The 13,453-nt window shown below is 46.5% G+C and overlaps 1 protein-coding gene across 1 annotated transcript; it reads left to right on the top strand.

Annotated features, from left to right (window-relative positions):
• Positions 1-5,238: 5,238 nt before the first annotated feature.
• KRT2 (keratin 2) lies at positions 5,239-13,016 on the top strand. The gene is made up of 9 exons (XM_049881556.1): positions 5,239-5,793; positions 6,792-7,006; positions 7,364-7,424; positions 8,211-8,306; positions 9,029-9,193; positions 9,530-9,655; positions 10,512-10,732; positions 12,254-12,288; positions 12,398-13,016. Exons 1-9 carry the CDS (start codon positions 5,239-5,241, stop codon positions 12,688-12,690), a joined length of 1,767 nt encoding a protein of 588 aa, XP_049737513.1. The 3' UTR covers positions 12,691-13,016.
• The last annotated feature ends 437 nt before the right edge of the window (positions 13,017-13,453 follow it).

The raw sequence follows: 13,453 nt of genomic DNA, 5'->3' as shown, positions 1-13,453 counted from the left end.
CTGGAGGAGTCTTTGAATTGCTAGGAAGACATGAGTGGTATGGCTGTGATGATCTCACGTTTCTGCAATAACAACCGAGGTGGGATAACATATTCGACAATTGTGTTTTCGTTCTATGTATTGCCGTAGGTGGCTATAGGGGTAATGGGCAAAAGTAAGAATATTGGTGCCAGAGGGAGAGGAGAACTTGGTCCAGAGAAATCATTTGGCTGCAAGGGGATTTGGGCTGGGAAAGCAAGAGCATTTCACGGATGACCATTTTGCAGCTCTCTCTGTGTGAATGAAGACATATTGTGGGTAGAAACAAACATGCACACATATCAGAGCAATGCCATTAACTAGACAGCATTTTAGCAAACAAGGAACAAGCCCCAGTGAGTTGTACACAGCCCATTACATGCAACTGGGTTAACTGAGCTGTGGATCCCCTTGAGATCAAAGCTAGAAATTCTCACTTCCCATTTTCTGGATCATATCTGCTGGGGCCCCAATTAGAAAATCAGAACAATACATGGCATCTATGGCTACAGCAATGGGAAAGGAAGTGACTTTTCTTCAGTAGTTATTATGTAACAAGTACAATACTGGGGGCTCATTCATTGATTTGATGTCATTGCTCTGGGGTTGTTTCACTAGCTCAGCCAACATGCATCTAGTCCTTGTTGTGTGCTGGGGAGTTCTTCTGCCCTCCTTTCTCCTCTTTTTCTGGGTCGGCATTATTTTCGGGTAGTGAGCAGACCCTGCGTTCCAGGTAAGTCTGGCATGTATGTCCTGGGATCTTTTCCTTTAGGATGGGGTTCTGTGTAGTGGCAGCATTGAGTACTTCATGCTGTGGGTGAGCCTGGCTGCCTGCCAGCCTCTTTTCTCAGTAACAACTAGTTTGGTGAGGGTGACTTAAATCAATAGCACAAGCTTCACTGTAAGAAAAGAAAAGGACATGTTAGGTAAGAAAGGAGGGGCTGCAATGGAGAACTAGGTCAGGGGCTGGAACTACAGACTGAGCAAGCAGTTTCAAAATAATAATTTATAAAAAATGCCCTGGAGGGAAACATTGAGCAAGTGGCTTCTGTTGGGTGCCTGTAAGCCTCCTGTCCCACCTTCCCTTGGACCTACCGAAGCTGGGAGCTCTGTGGAGCAGGATCTGCACTCTGGGATGGATGTGCCAGGGTAGTGGGCAGTGCAGGAACTGGACACCACCACTAGGGAGTCTTTGGCTTTGGGGCTGTCCTGCTGGCCAGCTTGTCTCCACCTCTTGTTGAGTGTCTTCTCTGTTGACGTTATTGCATCTCTGTGGAGTTTCACTTCCTCGAGCAGCCTGAACCCAGCAGCAGGGGCTGGGACAGGAGGGCTTTTTGTTTTATTTATTTATTTTAAAACTCGTACCCTTGATTTTCTTTCATTCCAGAGCAGTGTGAGCCAGATGGCATGGAGGTTCGGCAGCCCTGTTTAGCCAATGCTTTGAGTCTTTGGGAAGGAGAGATGAATTCCACTGGCCTGGGAGGGAAACCCCTGATTGGGTTGGGACAGAAACTTGAGACAGCTTTCCAGGTGGGAACAGGTACTTGAAAGGCTGTGAAGACTCAGAACATCACTAACATTCACATGCATACATCAGGGAACCCTGCATTCCAAACCAAAACCCACAGAGATGACCTCAGAATCATAGGCTTATTATCTGAGTGATGACTTTGTGCTAAGGGGGTGGAATTTTTTTTTTTTTAATAATTTTTATTGTGCTTTAAGTGAAAGTTACAATTAAGTCAGTCTGTCACATATAAGCTTATGTACACCTTACTACGCACTCCCATTTAGTCTCCCCCTAATGAGTCAGCCCGTTCCCTTCTTCCAGTCTCTTCTTTCATGACCGTTTTGCCAGTTTCTAACCCTCTCTACCCTCCCATCTCCCCTCCAGACAGGAGATGCCAGTACAGTCTCAAGTGTCCACCTGATACAAGTAGCTCACTCTTTCTCAGCATCTCTCTCCAACCCATTGTCCAGTCCCTTCCATGTCTGATGAGTAGTCTTTGGGAATGGTTCCTGTCCTGGGCCAACAGAAGGTTTGGGGAGCATGACCGCCGGGATTCTTCTAGTCTCAGTCAGACCATTAAGTCTGATCTTTTATGAGACTTTGGGGTCTGCATCCCACTGTTCTCCTGCTCCCTCAGGAAGTCTCTGTTGTGCTCCCTGTCAGGGCAGTCATCGGTTGTGGCTGGGCACCATCTCGTTCTTCTGGTCTCAGGATGATGTAAGTCTCTGGTTCCTGTGGCCCTTTCTGTCTCTTGGGCTCATAGTTGTCGTGTGACCTTGGTGTTCTTCATTCTCCTTTGATCCAGGTGGGTTGAGACCAATTGATGCATCTTAGATGGCCACTTGTTAGCATTTAAGACCCCAGGCGCCACAAGGTGGGTGGAATTTGATGTGAAAAATAAATAGGACCTTGGCTCTGCCCTGCAGAGGTCCAGGGACACTGCTTGTCATTATACAAGAGGACTGTGATGTTAGCTGTAAGGGAGGTACATACACAGCTAAGGGAGGGCAGAAGGGACAAACTAATTCCAACTGGGAGAATCTGGGGTGAGCATACACATCTGGTCGAGAATTTAGTTTATTTCCCATTGTTAACCAGTTAATCCCTCTCTGCTGAAAATTCGGGGCTCACTATTCTGCCCACAGGCCAGGGGCATGCTCTTGAAAACCTGTGAGGGTGCATTTGGGATTCTGGGCTTGCTAGCAGATTGTTGAGAGAAAAACTGGGGAGCAGAAAGATTTTGCTCTACAGGATCCCTGTTTTGTTTTTAGAGATAGCAAAGCTTAAAAACCCGTTTACACCAACAGGCCAGTATCCTCGTGGGGCAAGGGGCAGCCAGGATAAATGGTCTCATTTTATAAATGAAGAAATTGAGGATCACAATGGAAATCAGTGGTAAAAAGGCACTGTCAGAATCAAGATTCTTAACTACCATTTTACTCCCTTAATTAATGAAAAGCATATTGTCCAAAAAAAGCATATTTAGATCGTGCAAAGGGAGAAATTAAAGACATGTGAAAATAAAACATAATATTATAGAATATCCAACTAGCCTTAATGCTATGCTCCACATTTCAAAAGAGAAGGGCTCTTCCTCTTCAACTAGACTTACAAATATTGGCTTACCGGTCTAAAAAGTGAAGGCACTTAGCAGACAGAATCAGAAGGAAGACCAGCACGATGGCCATATTATAGAGCAGTAAATCACGCAGGCTGAGTGCCCAGCACAAGTCTGGGTCATGGTAGATGCTTGGTAAATGTTTGTTCCTTTTTTCCCCATAGGGATTAAGACCTCCCAGAAGCTGGCATGGCCTCAGCACAGTCATAGCAGAGTGTTGGACAATTAGGGCGTTGTTCAGACATCCATAGATAAGAACGCATTAGGCTTTGGATTGAAACTCTCTCCAACGCTTTTTAGTTTTATGGTGTATTTGCATGTGTATAATTATACAAACTAGCTTTGGAAAAAAAAAATCAAGGAGCCAAATGGATTTTCTTCCTTGAGCATTCTCTTCTTGTACATTAAATATCTTGAAGAGCTCCCCATCCTTTACCCCTGCAAGGGGAAGGGGGTACAGGAAGGCAAATAGGATTTATTGAGTGTCTGCTATTAACTAGGAACTATGTTTAGCATGTTGTGTGTATTATTTCATTCTGTTTTCACAACAGCCACATTCTTCTTACTATTACCTTTTTGTAGATAAAGAAACTGAGGCTCAAGGATTATAAATTATTCAAGTTTATTTAACTAAAATATAACAAAACTGGGACTTAAACTCACAGTTTATGTTTTATGTCATTTCATAGTAGCTTTGTACTAGCATCTGGGAAAGAAATACGAGTTCTGTAGCTAATGGTACCTGTACGGGGTGGATGGTTGTAGCCACCAGAAGAGAGAATAACATACCAAGGGTGAAGAAAAAGGAGATATTTTTGCTTTGCCCAAAACAATAACGGTAGCTTATATTAGTATTGTGCTTCATGGTTTTCAAAACACTTCATGTAAATTTTCCACTTTACAAGTAAGAATACAGAGCCTCAGAGTTTAATTCAAAGTCACAGTCAGTAAATGGCAAAAGTGGGACTCAAACTCAGAACTTCTGACTTTAACTTCAATTCTAGTATTTCATAGTAACTTTCCCACATACTTAGCCTCATGGACAAAGGAAGGACCGTGGTTGGGTTTTGTGCGAATGTTCTGTGCATGTGATGATTCTGGCCAGGCTTGACAGCTCTTCTGATGTCCAACTCTGGGTATCAGTGAGGGCTCTGCTCTCCCAATTGCTTAGCAGAATCACTGAGCAATACATGATTACTAACTGACTGAATTAATGTAAGGTTGGATCTTGACTTTTTGTAGTCTTTGAGTGCAACATTTGTTGGATGCTCAAATCACACAAACCCAGGAACAGAGGAACTTTCCTAAAACCCCTCATGCTCTGTCTGGGGTTTCATGTATAAAAGTGACAGAGTTCATGGGTATAAAAACTCTAGTTACAGGAAAGAAAATTCTCATCTACTCGTTGCCTGGCTTTGATACACTCCTGTGTTCCACAGGAAAGAAAGAACCAATTTGGAAAATGACAACTTGTTTGCAGCATCTTCCACCAACTTCTTTCTGTAAGAGGTTGCCTATTTCCCTACATCACATTCATGTTCCGCAGTGTCTTTCCTGTATTGTTGAAGTTTTTTCTGCAACAGGGTTACAAGCAAAGAGGACTTTACGGCTGCCATTGAGAGGCTTCTGCAGTCTATAAACCTGGCATTCCTTTTATCAGCCGCACCGGAGTGGCAAGCCTGTACAGGCCCAAGTGGTAGCCAACTTCCCCTTGGTTCAGTCCAGAACAGGAAACAACATTCCGCAAAATTTTTTTCAGATTGAGAAACCCCAATCCTGATTTCCTTTTCTGATGATTTTACAAAAATCAAATTGTGTGACAGATGCTCAGATAAACAGAAGTTTGCAATCAAAGCAAGCTCTGGAATAGAGCTGATTAGCAGATTTTTAATGGCTATTAGCTTGATAATCACTCTCCAGAAATAGCTTCCAGGAAGACCAAACCCACGCATAAGTGCACCCGCACGTGTGCACACCAGCACCTACTTGGCGGGTTTATAAGGGGACCCTGATAGCCTCCCAACAGCAGAGTTGAATCTCCAGCCTTAACTCTTCTCAGGAACCTTCGGCTTTCCTCACTGGGCAAGGCATCATGAGTTGTCAGATCTCGTGCAGACCTTGTGGGAGAGGAGGAGGAGGAGGTGGAGGAAGACCCCTGGGCTTCAGCAGCGGCTCGGCTCTGGCCTTCTGTGGGAGCCGAAGATCAGGCTTCAGCTTCCCCTGCTTGAGCCGCCATGGTGGTGGTGGACGCGGCTTTGGCAGCTGGAGTCTTGTTGGCCTTGGAGGAACCAAGAGCATCTCTGCTAGTGTGGCTGGAGGAGGTAGAAGCTTTGGCTCCAGGGGTGGATTTATTTGCAGAGGAGGTGGCTTTGGAGGAGGCAGTGGCTTTGGAGGTGGCAGCGGCCTTGGAGGTGGTGGTTTTGGTGGAGGCGGCTTTGGAGGTGGCGCTGGTTTTGGAGGCTTTGGGGGCCCTGGTGGCTTTGGGCCTGGAGGATTACCTGGTGGGGGCATCCATGAAGTCTCCATCAACCAGAGCCTCCTGCAGCCTCTCAACGTGAAAGTTGATCCAGAGATTCAGAATGTGAAGTCTCAGGAGCGGGAGCAGATCAAAATACTCAACAACAAATTTGCCTGCTTCATTGACAAGGTGAGTTAGGAGAGCTGGCTCCTTCTAATGCTCAGGATGCCCTGCTTTCAGTGCTGATCAAAAAGGAAATAACATAGAATTGTTTCATATAGGTGTCATTGGTGTAGCAGCCATGGTTTGCTTTGGGTTACTTGCAATTTCCAGCTGGAGAGGTGATGGCATCATGGGCTACATTTTCTATAACAGTAGGCAGTTAGGAATGATTTTGCCCCTTTGGCTTTATTGTTTCAGTCCAAATAAATAATATTTATGGAAAAATCTGAAAACCATAAAAAAGCTGATGTAGGCAAGTAAAGGACTGACTAGCTCACGCTGTACGACAGCTGGCTTTGGAAGGGATTGTGAGACAACTTCTGAGAAAGTCTTTTCTTCCCTAGAAGTTACTACTCTGTTAAATTCTGGGAAGCTGAGCCTGATATATCTGCTTGAGGATAAATAAAATTGCTGCCTTCAAGAGAAGCGTTCTCAGTTTTACGTCCATAAAGTCTTTATTCCTGTCACTTCAGAGTATTATTGGGCTTTCTCCTATTTCAAGGCAGGTGAACCTGTCTAAGGAATTTACAAGGTCTTAAAAACCAGGCCGAGGAGCCCTGCCCTCCAGTACTCTCATACTCAGTATCCCTAGGAGCAGCGCCAGTGAATGCTTGCTTCTGGTTTTCCCAAGGATTTATGCCAGGAATTCAGCTAGGACCGGGGAGGAAAATGGCCTGGAGTCTTGGGAGCAGCTACAAAACAAAACAGTGGGCAGTGAAGTTGGAAAGAAAGTTTTCCACACGAAGAGGGCCAGATGTAGTATTCAGAGTCTGTAGAACTTTCAAGTGTGCAGGCAGGGAGATCAGAAGCTCTACCTGGTCTGATCTGGCACTCAGCTGGTCAGGACGGAGCCTTATAGATTCTCTAATTCTCAAAGGAAGACCAGAGCTGACCCTGGGCAGTGTGGCTTGCTGAGCTGATTGGTGGGCCTCAGAGCTCATGGGCTCTCCTTTTGGTCTTGGTAGGTGCGGTTCCTGGAGCAGCAAAACCAGGTTTTGCGGACGAAATGGGAATTCCTGCAGCAAATAGATGGTGACACCTGCATCATCAACCTGGATCCCATCTTCCAAGCATACATTGCCAACCTGAAGAAAAAAGTGGATGTGCTTTGCGCCGAAAGGGCATCACAAGAATCTGAGTTGTGCCACGTTCAGGATCTTGTTGAGGATTATAAGAAGAAGTATGTGGCAGCGTAAACACTAAAGGGAGATACGTATCCATGAGTCACCTGAGCATTCCCCCAGAAAGCCACTGTCTCCCAGTTGCGCTTGTGGTGATAAAAGGGAGAGTCTCTGTATCTTTGTGGATCATTTGTGAGGGTGTTTAGGGCTTTAGAGATCCTATTTTTGACATGTTAGTTAATTGATAGAAAACTGTCCTCACTTGGAATATTGTAGTTTCAATTTACACATTTAAAGAGTGTTTAATACTCCCGGAAGATTGGGTACTTTGGGTGAATCCAGGAGGAAAAGATAAGAAAAAAGAAAAAGAAAAAACTAGACCTTGACTAATTGCTGCGTCCTTTGGGTGCCAACAGGTACGAGGATGAAATTAACAAGCGCACGTGTGCTGAGAATGATTTTGTGACACTTAAAAAGGTGAGCAAGGGACTTCCATGGCTGGGGGGTGGTGAGCAGTAGCGGGTGCTTCAGGACACCATGTGTCCAAATGGACAGGCTGGAAAACAGCTATGAGTGAAAACAGCAGTAGCCAGAGAAAGGCGTGCCTGTGGCTGGTTCTCGTGAAACCAAGGTGTCTCTGCAGTTCAAGCTTCCAGTGGCAATTTTCAAAGATGTTCTGCAAATTTGTTAGAGCATTTCCTTATCCATAACCCGCCTAAGGCCTAACTGGGTCATAAAAATTGCCAACATAGAAAGCATCTATTCTTCTCCTAAAGAGCAGAGAAAGGACTGGGACTTCCTTAGAATACCTTCTTAAAGATGCTGTCATTGTATAGACAAAGGTTTGAGCTAGAAGGCCAAAAGCATGGGTTCTTAGCCAGGTTCCTACAAAGACTTGGTGTACAATCCAGAGAAACTCAGGAGAGGTGGAATGGGCAGGCAGGATGGGAGAGCTGAGGACTGTGGAAACCCACAGAAGACATTAACAGCAGTTAGTGGGAAAACAGTATCTCAAGCAAAAGGGAGAGAATGGTTGGCAAAGCTTGGACCCACCAGAGCTCTGATGATCCTGGGGGGCTGTGACAAGTGGACATGGGCATGAAGCCCCCCAGCAGAGGTACATTGTGGCCCCATGGCTCATGGGAGGTACCTGGAACTAGGAGTGGGGTGAGTGGCCAAGAAATTGTGGGGCCCATGCAGGGAATGATGCAGCTGAGGGGTCGTGGCATGAATTTCACCAGAGGCCCCTGACTGTTCTTTCAGGATGTGGACAATGCCTACTTGAACAAGGTGGAACTGCAGGCCAAGGCGGATGTGCTGAATCAGGAGGTGGAGTTCCTGAAAATCCTCTTTGATGCGGTAAGGAGGCTGGTTCTGGACAGACCCTAGCTTCCCACCCTTCCTTTCCAGTTGGCGGAAAGGTAGAATGAATGGGGTTCATGGACCAGCTGACTTCAACTTGCCATCATTCCGGGACACTGGGGGAGCTTGTATAGCATAAGTCTTGGGGGAAAGGAACTTTCTCCTCTGATGTTAGAGAATGTAAGGCTCAGAAAACACCACCTCAACCTCCACACACTTCGCCTTGCAAATGCCCAGCTCACCTTGGGAAGATGCCTGCTCTGTTCCCGTTTCTATGATCAGTATGCTTCAGGGGTCAAAATGTATTATTACGCCTCCCCCACCCCAGCACACACATGTGATTCCTGAAACAGAAAGTAACCTTTAAGGCATTTGCCATATGGACACTTGAGTCCGTAAGGTCAGTATGAGTTGGAATTGACTGAATGGCAATGTGTTTTTTGGTTATTGGGTTTGGGTAGACTTATCATTAACTGGCAGAAGTGTTAATTAGGAGGCTCGGAAATACAGACAGCCCTCCCTGTAGCTCTCAGATAAACTTTGGCACAGGCCTAAAAAGGGCGGTTGTATCATTTTTAATCCCACCCAGTGTGTGCTTAGTTTAAGATTTTGTGCATGTCCCTAAACATCAGGGCAGAGAATGCCCCCACCCTGCCTTTGGGTTTCCTGCCTTTGGTTATGGGCAGGGAAATCATGGCCAGTCCTCCCTGTGTGTGTAGGAGCTGTCCCAGAGGCGGCAGACTATCACGGACACCAACGTCATCCTATCCATGGACAACAGCCGCAGCCTGGACCTGGACTGCATCATTGCTGAGGTCCAGGCCCAGTATGAGGAGATTGCTCTGAAGAGCAAAGTTGAGGCTGAAGCTCTATACCAGAGCAAGGCAAGTACTGGGAGAGCAGACTCACAGCACCTTACAACAAGCTGGGTTTCCACCTCCAGCCAGAAAATGCACAGTAAGATTACTGGTATTTTTATCTAATGGTTGTTAGATGTCATTCACAGGAAAGTATCCACAGGACCCCAAATACCCCCGATCGTGAGTGGCATCAAGTCCCCATGGGGACATGAGATAGTCTGTTCACCTCCCAGAAATGCAACCATGACATTCAACTTGGTTGACCCTCCCTGGGCCAGTTGTCAGCCATCCCTTGGCTCAAGTCAAACCTTCCACCAAGTTGGAACCCACCTATGAACTGTCCTCCTCCTCCCATATTAGTACGAGGAGCTCCAGGTGACTGCTGGGAAACATGGAGACTGCCTGAAAGAGATCAAGGTAGAGATCTGTGAGCTGAATCGCTTGATCCAGAGACTGCAAGGGGAAATTGCCCACGTGAAGAAGCAGGTAAGATCCTGCCCTTAAGATTGGTCCAGCTTCTTGGGTTGAGGGAGGCTCCAAGGAGGTGGTGGAAAGTTGTATATACACATGTGCAAGTGTGTGTATATGTGAGAGAGAGAGTATAAGTGTGTGTGAAAGCGCGAGAGAGTGTAAGAATGTGAATGCATGTGTGTGAGGGAGGGAGGAAAAATTGTGAGAAGTTCTAATTTAGCACTATTGATTCCAAACGTCTCAAGCTTATCATAATGTAAGGTTTATAACAAATTTTTAGGGTGGCCTAAGAGACAGCCTAATGTAAGAATTAGTTTGGAAAAGAATTGTGTTCATTTTTGATCATATGAATGAAACGGGACAATTACAGATAAAGCCGAAGTTAGTTTGCCTTGCTGTGGACTGCAGGATTAGCTTCCCATTTAGCTTGGCACCAGCCGAGGGGTAACGCAGGGGCAGTAAGTGTTGGAGAAAGTTGGCCTGGGAGAGGCCGTTAGCTTTCTAATACATAACGTGAGGGGTAGAGAGCCACTCCATGGGGAGCAGAGTTCTTATGAAGCAGTCAACATTGAATGTTTTCATTTGCCTCTGTAAAAATGGGATAATCACTCTGGTGCGTGTCATGAGTATCCAAAGGAATCATGGGGGAAGCGTTAGGGTCCAGTCAAAGGCAACATGAGGAGATGATGCCCAGAGACAGCAGCAAGTCTCAGCACAGTTGTTTGCGACCTGCATTAACTGCAAGGGGAACCTCACCACTCCTGGGGCCAGTCATCCTGGCCTTCTATACCCCAAACGCATTTGCTTACCCTCCCTGTGGCAGGCTCAACTCTCTTTGCACACGCAGAAACCTTCACTCCTTTTCTCACAGTGTAAGAGTGTGCAGGATGCCATCGCAGAGGCCGAACAGAAGGGAGAACATGCCCTCAAAGACGCCAGGCAGAAGCTTGTAGAGTTGGAGGAGGCCCTGCAACAGGCTAGAGAGGACATGGCCCGGCTTCTTCGGGACTACCAGGAGCTCATGAACACCAAGTTGGCCCTGGACGTGGAGATCGCCACTTACAGGAAGCTGCTGGAGGGCGAGGAGTGCCGGTGAGGGGCCACTGGGAGGAGAGAGGGCACTCTGATTCCCTTTCTTTCTTCCAGAACCAGGGCAAGAAGCAAAGGCAGTGAAAGTAGAGGGCAGGGCGGCTGAGAGCTTATGTTCACTATATCCCCAAGCAGTTCAGGACATAAAGTGTTATTGTAGTTGTTGTTGTTAATTGCTGCCGAGTCGATTCTGACTCATGGCGACTCCGTGTGTGCAGAGTAGAACTACTCTGTAGGGTTTTCAAGGCTGTGACCTTTCGGAAGCAGTTCTCCAGGCCTGTCTTCCGAGCTGCCTCTGGTTGGGTTCGACCTGCCAACCCTTCAGCTACTTGTTGAGCTTAACCATTATTATAGATTTATAAGCTTATCAATATAGAAAGGCTAACAAGGCAACTAAATTAAATTAAGCAGTAAATTAAACAGCTAAGACTTTTCTGAAAGAAAAAAATACAATGATGTGAAAACAGGTTAGTCCTTCCCAGTCTGAGACATTGGTCTCTAGGTGCACAGGACGAGTGACCTCTTTTCCCTTCATCCCGTAACCTGGAACGATACCCAGAACGGGGAGATGATGTTTCTGAACGTGCTGACTGGCTGGGGTGTGCTCACCTGGAGCAGGTGCCAGATGTAGCTCTTTGTAGGTTTTTAGAATGGCAAACAGCACCACTTGTTAATCCTCAAAGAGGGAATATTTCCTTCCTCTGTGGTCTGAGAACTTTGTCAGTGATATTAGCATCCCTGTGATTCAATCTAGCTGGAGTACTTGGCAGGGAAAAAACTTGCCTCGACCAACAGCAAGCCAGCGTGAAAGAGAGGGAGTAGCTTTCTTTGGGCTGTTGCTTTGGATCTGTCTGAGAAGCCAGGCCCTGTAACCCCAGTTTATAAGAGGAAGTGTGAAAAATTTCAGCTGAAGCACAAGGGATGGGGAGGGAGGGCAGAATAGGGAGGCTGCAGGGCTACCATTCTATCTACAATGAATTTTCACGGTGCGGCTTCATTCGAAAATTTCTGACGTGACATGATTCTGGATATCAGAGTCACTAAGACGGATTTGGAAACCCTGGTGGCATAATATAGTGTTAAGAGCTACGGCTGCTAACCAAAAGATCAGCAGTTCACATCCACCAGCTGCTCCTTGGAAACTCTACGGGACAGTTCTACTCTGTCCTATGGGGTTGCTATGAGTTGCAATCGACTCAACGGCAACAGGTTAAGATGGACTTAAATACAAAATGTGCTGCAAAGCTGAACTGAATTTGGATTTTGGTCATTTTGAGTCAACAATGAAACTGTTCATTTTTGTCAGATCAAAAAATTTGAGATGAATGGAGAGGCAAGATCGTGCATAAATGTGGGGGCTTGTCCCCATCTCTGTGATCCGGCAGTGTAGAAGAAGGTGGGATCTATAAGGACCTGGGGGCCGATTTTGGGGGGTAAACTATATGTTTGAAGGTGGACATTTTAAAACATGTACACAGAACCTAAGTGCTTTGCCTGAAGTTATTTTCTCTCTGGCCCTTACAGGATGTCTGGGGACCTAAGCAGCTGCGTGACTATGTGTAAGTAGTGGAGGGAAATCTTGTCTTATGGGGCAGTGTGTGGGGTGGAGGCAGGAGGAAGCAGATGGAGGCATTTAGAACTTTGAGGTAACACATTCTCTCTCTGCAGCTGTGACAAGCAGCACCATTTCTTCAAATGTGGCATCCAAGGCCGGCATTGGACGCTGTGGGCCTGAAGGAAGAGGGTTCAGTTCCGGAGGAGGAGGATACAGCTCGGCAAGTAGCAGTTATGGCTTTGGAGGCAGAGGATCTAGCTCCAAAGGTGGCAGCGGAGGCGGCTACTGCTCTGGAGGTGGCTCCAGAGGAGGCTCTGGCTCTGGAGGGGGAGCTTCTAGCTCTGAAAAGGGTTGTTCTGGTGCAGCTGAAAGTTGTGGTTCCGGCGTGGCCTTCTCTTTCAGATAAAGATGAGGTATCCCCTCTGATTCTCCCACTCCAGAATGTACGATCTGTCTCTGTACATCTAATTGACAGCAAGTCAGATTTTGTCATCCTTCTCTGACGGCATTTTGGGGAAATGGATACCCACATGTAGTTTGGAAATATCTTCTCTCCAAACAAATTAGTTGGAACCAGTAATACCTACTGTCCCCTGGGGCAGGATCTTCTAGTCGTGCCCCATTCCCTGCCCCTCCTTCCCTCCTTGCATTGCCCGTTTGGTGGTCCTTTTCCAGACAGATACTCTGTTGAGGAGCCCAGGGCGGCCTGTTGGTTTCATCTCAAAGCACGCACCCGGGGAGACATGCTTCTTACATGTATAGTTCGTCTTGTTGACTTTGCTGCTTGATGTGTTGTGGTTTTGGTGTCTGCACAATAAACTTCATTTGCAATTCATATCATGTGATGTCTGTTTAATGCCAAGACTTGGCACAAATGAGTACCAGGAGGTATCATTCATCACTATCTAACTTAAGACAGCAGAAAACGGAGAGATTTGGAAAGGATACAAGAAGGGATTCCTGGAAAAGGGATGTGTTGCCCTGAGGGAAGTGTGGCTTGGAGAAGCCTAGGGTGTTTGCCTCTGGAAGTCTTTAAAAACAGGGATGAGGGAGGCCTACCGGAGTCAGGGAATTGGCGTGATGTTCTCAGGAAGCATTTGCCAGACCTGGGGGCTGTGGTATTGCCAGGAGGTGGACATGGGCATTGGTGGAAAACTCTTGTTTCCAGA

The sequence above is a fragment of the Elephas maximus genome, chromosome 4, assembly GCF_024166365.1.
Source record: "Elephas maximus indicus isolate mEleMax1 chromosome 4, mEleMax1 primary haplotype, whole genome shotgun sequence".
In the NCBI taxonomy this organism is placed as follows: domain Eukaryota; kingdom Metazoa; phylum Chordata; class Mammalia; order Proboscidea; family Elephantidae; genus Elephas; species Elephas maximus.
The sequence above is the reverse complement of the archived record's forward strand: the minus strand, read 5'-3'. Positions and strand labels throughout refer to the sequence as shown.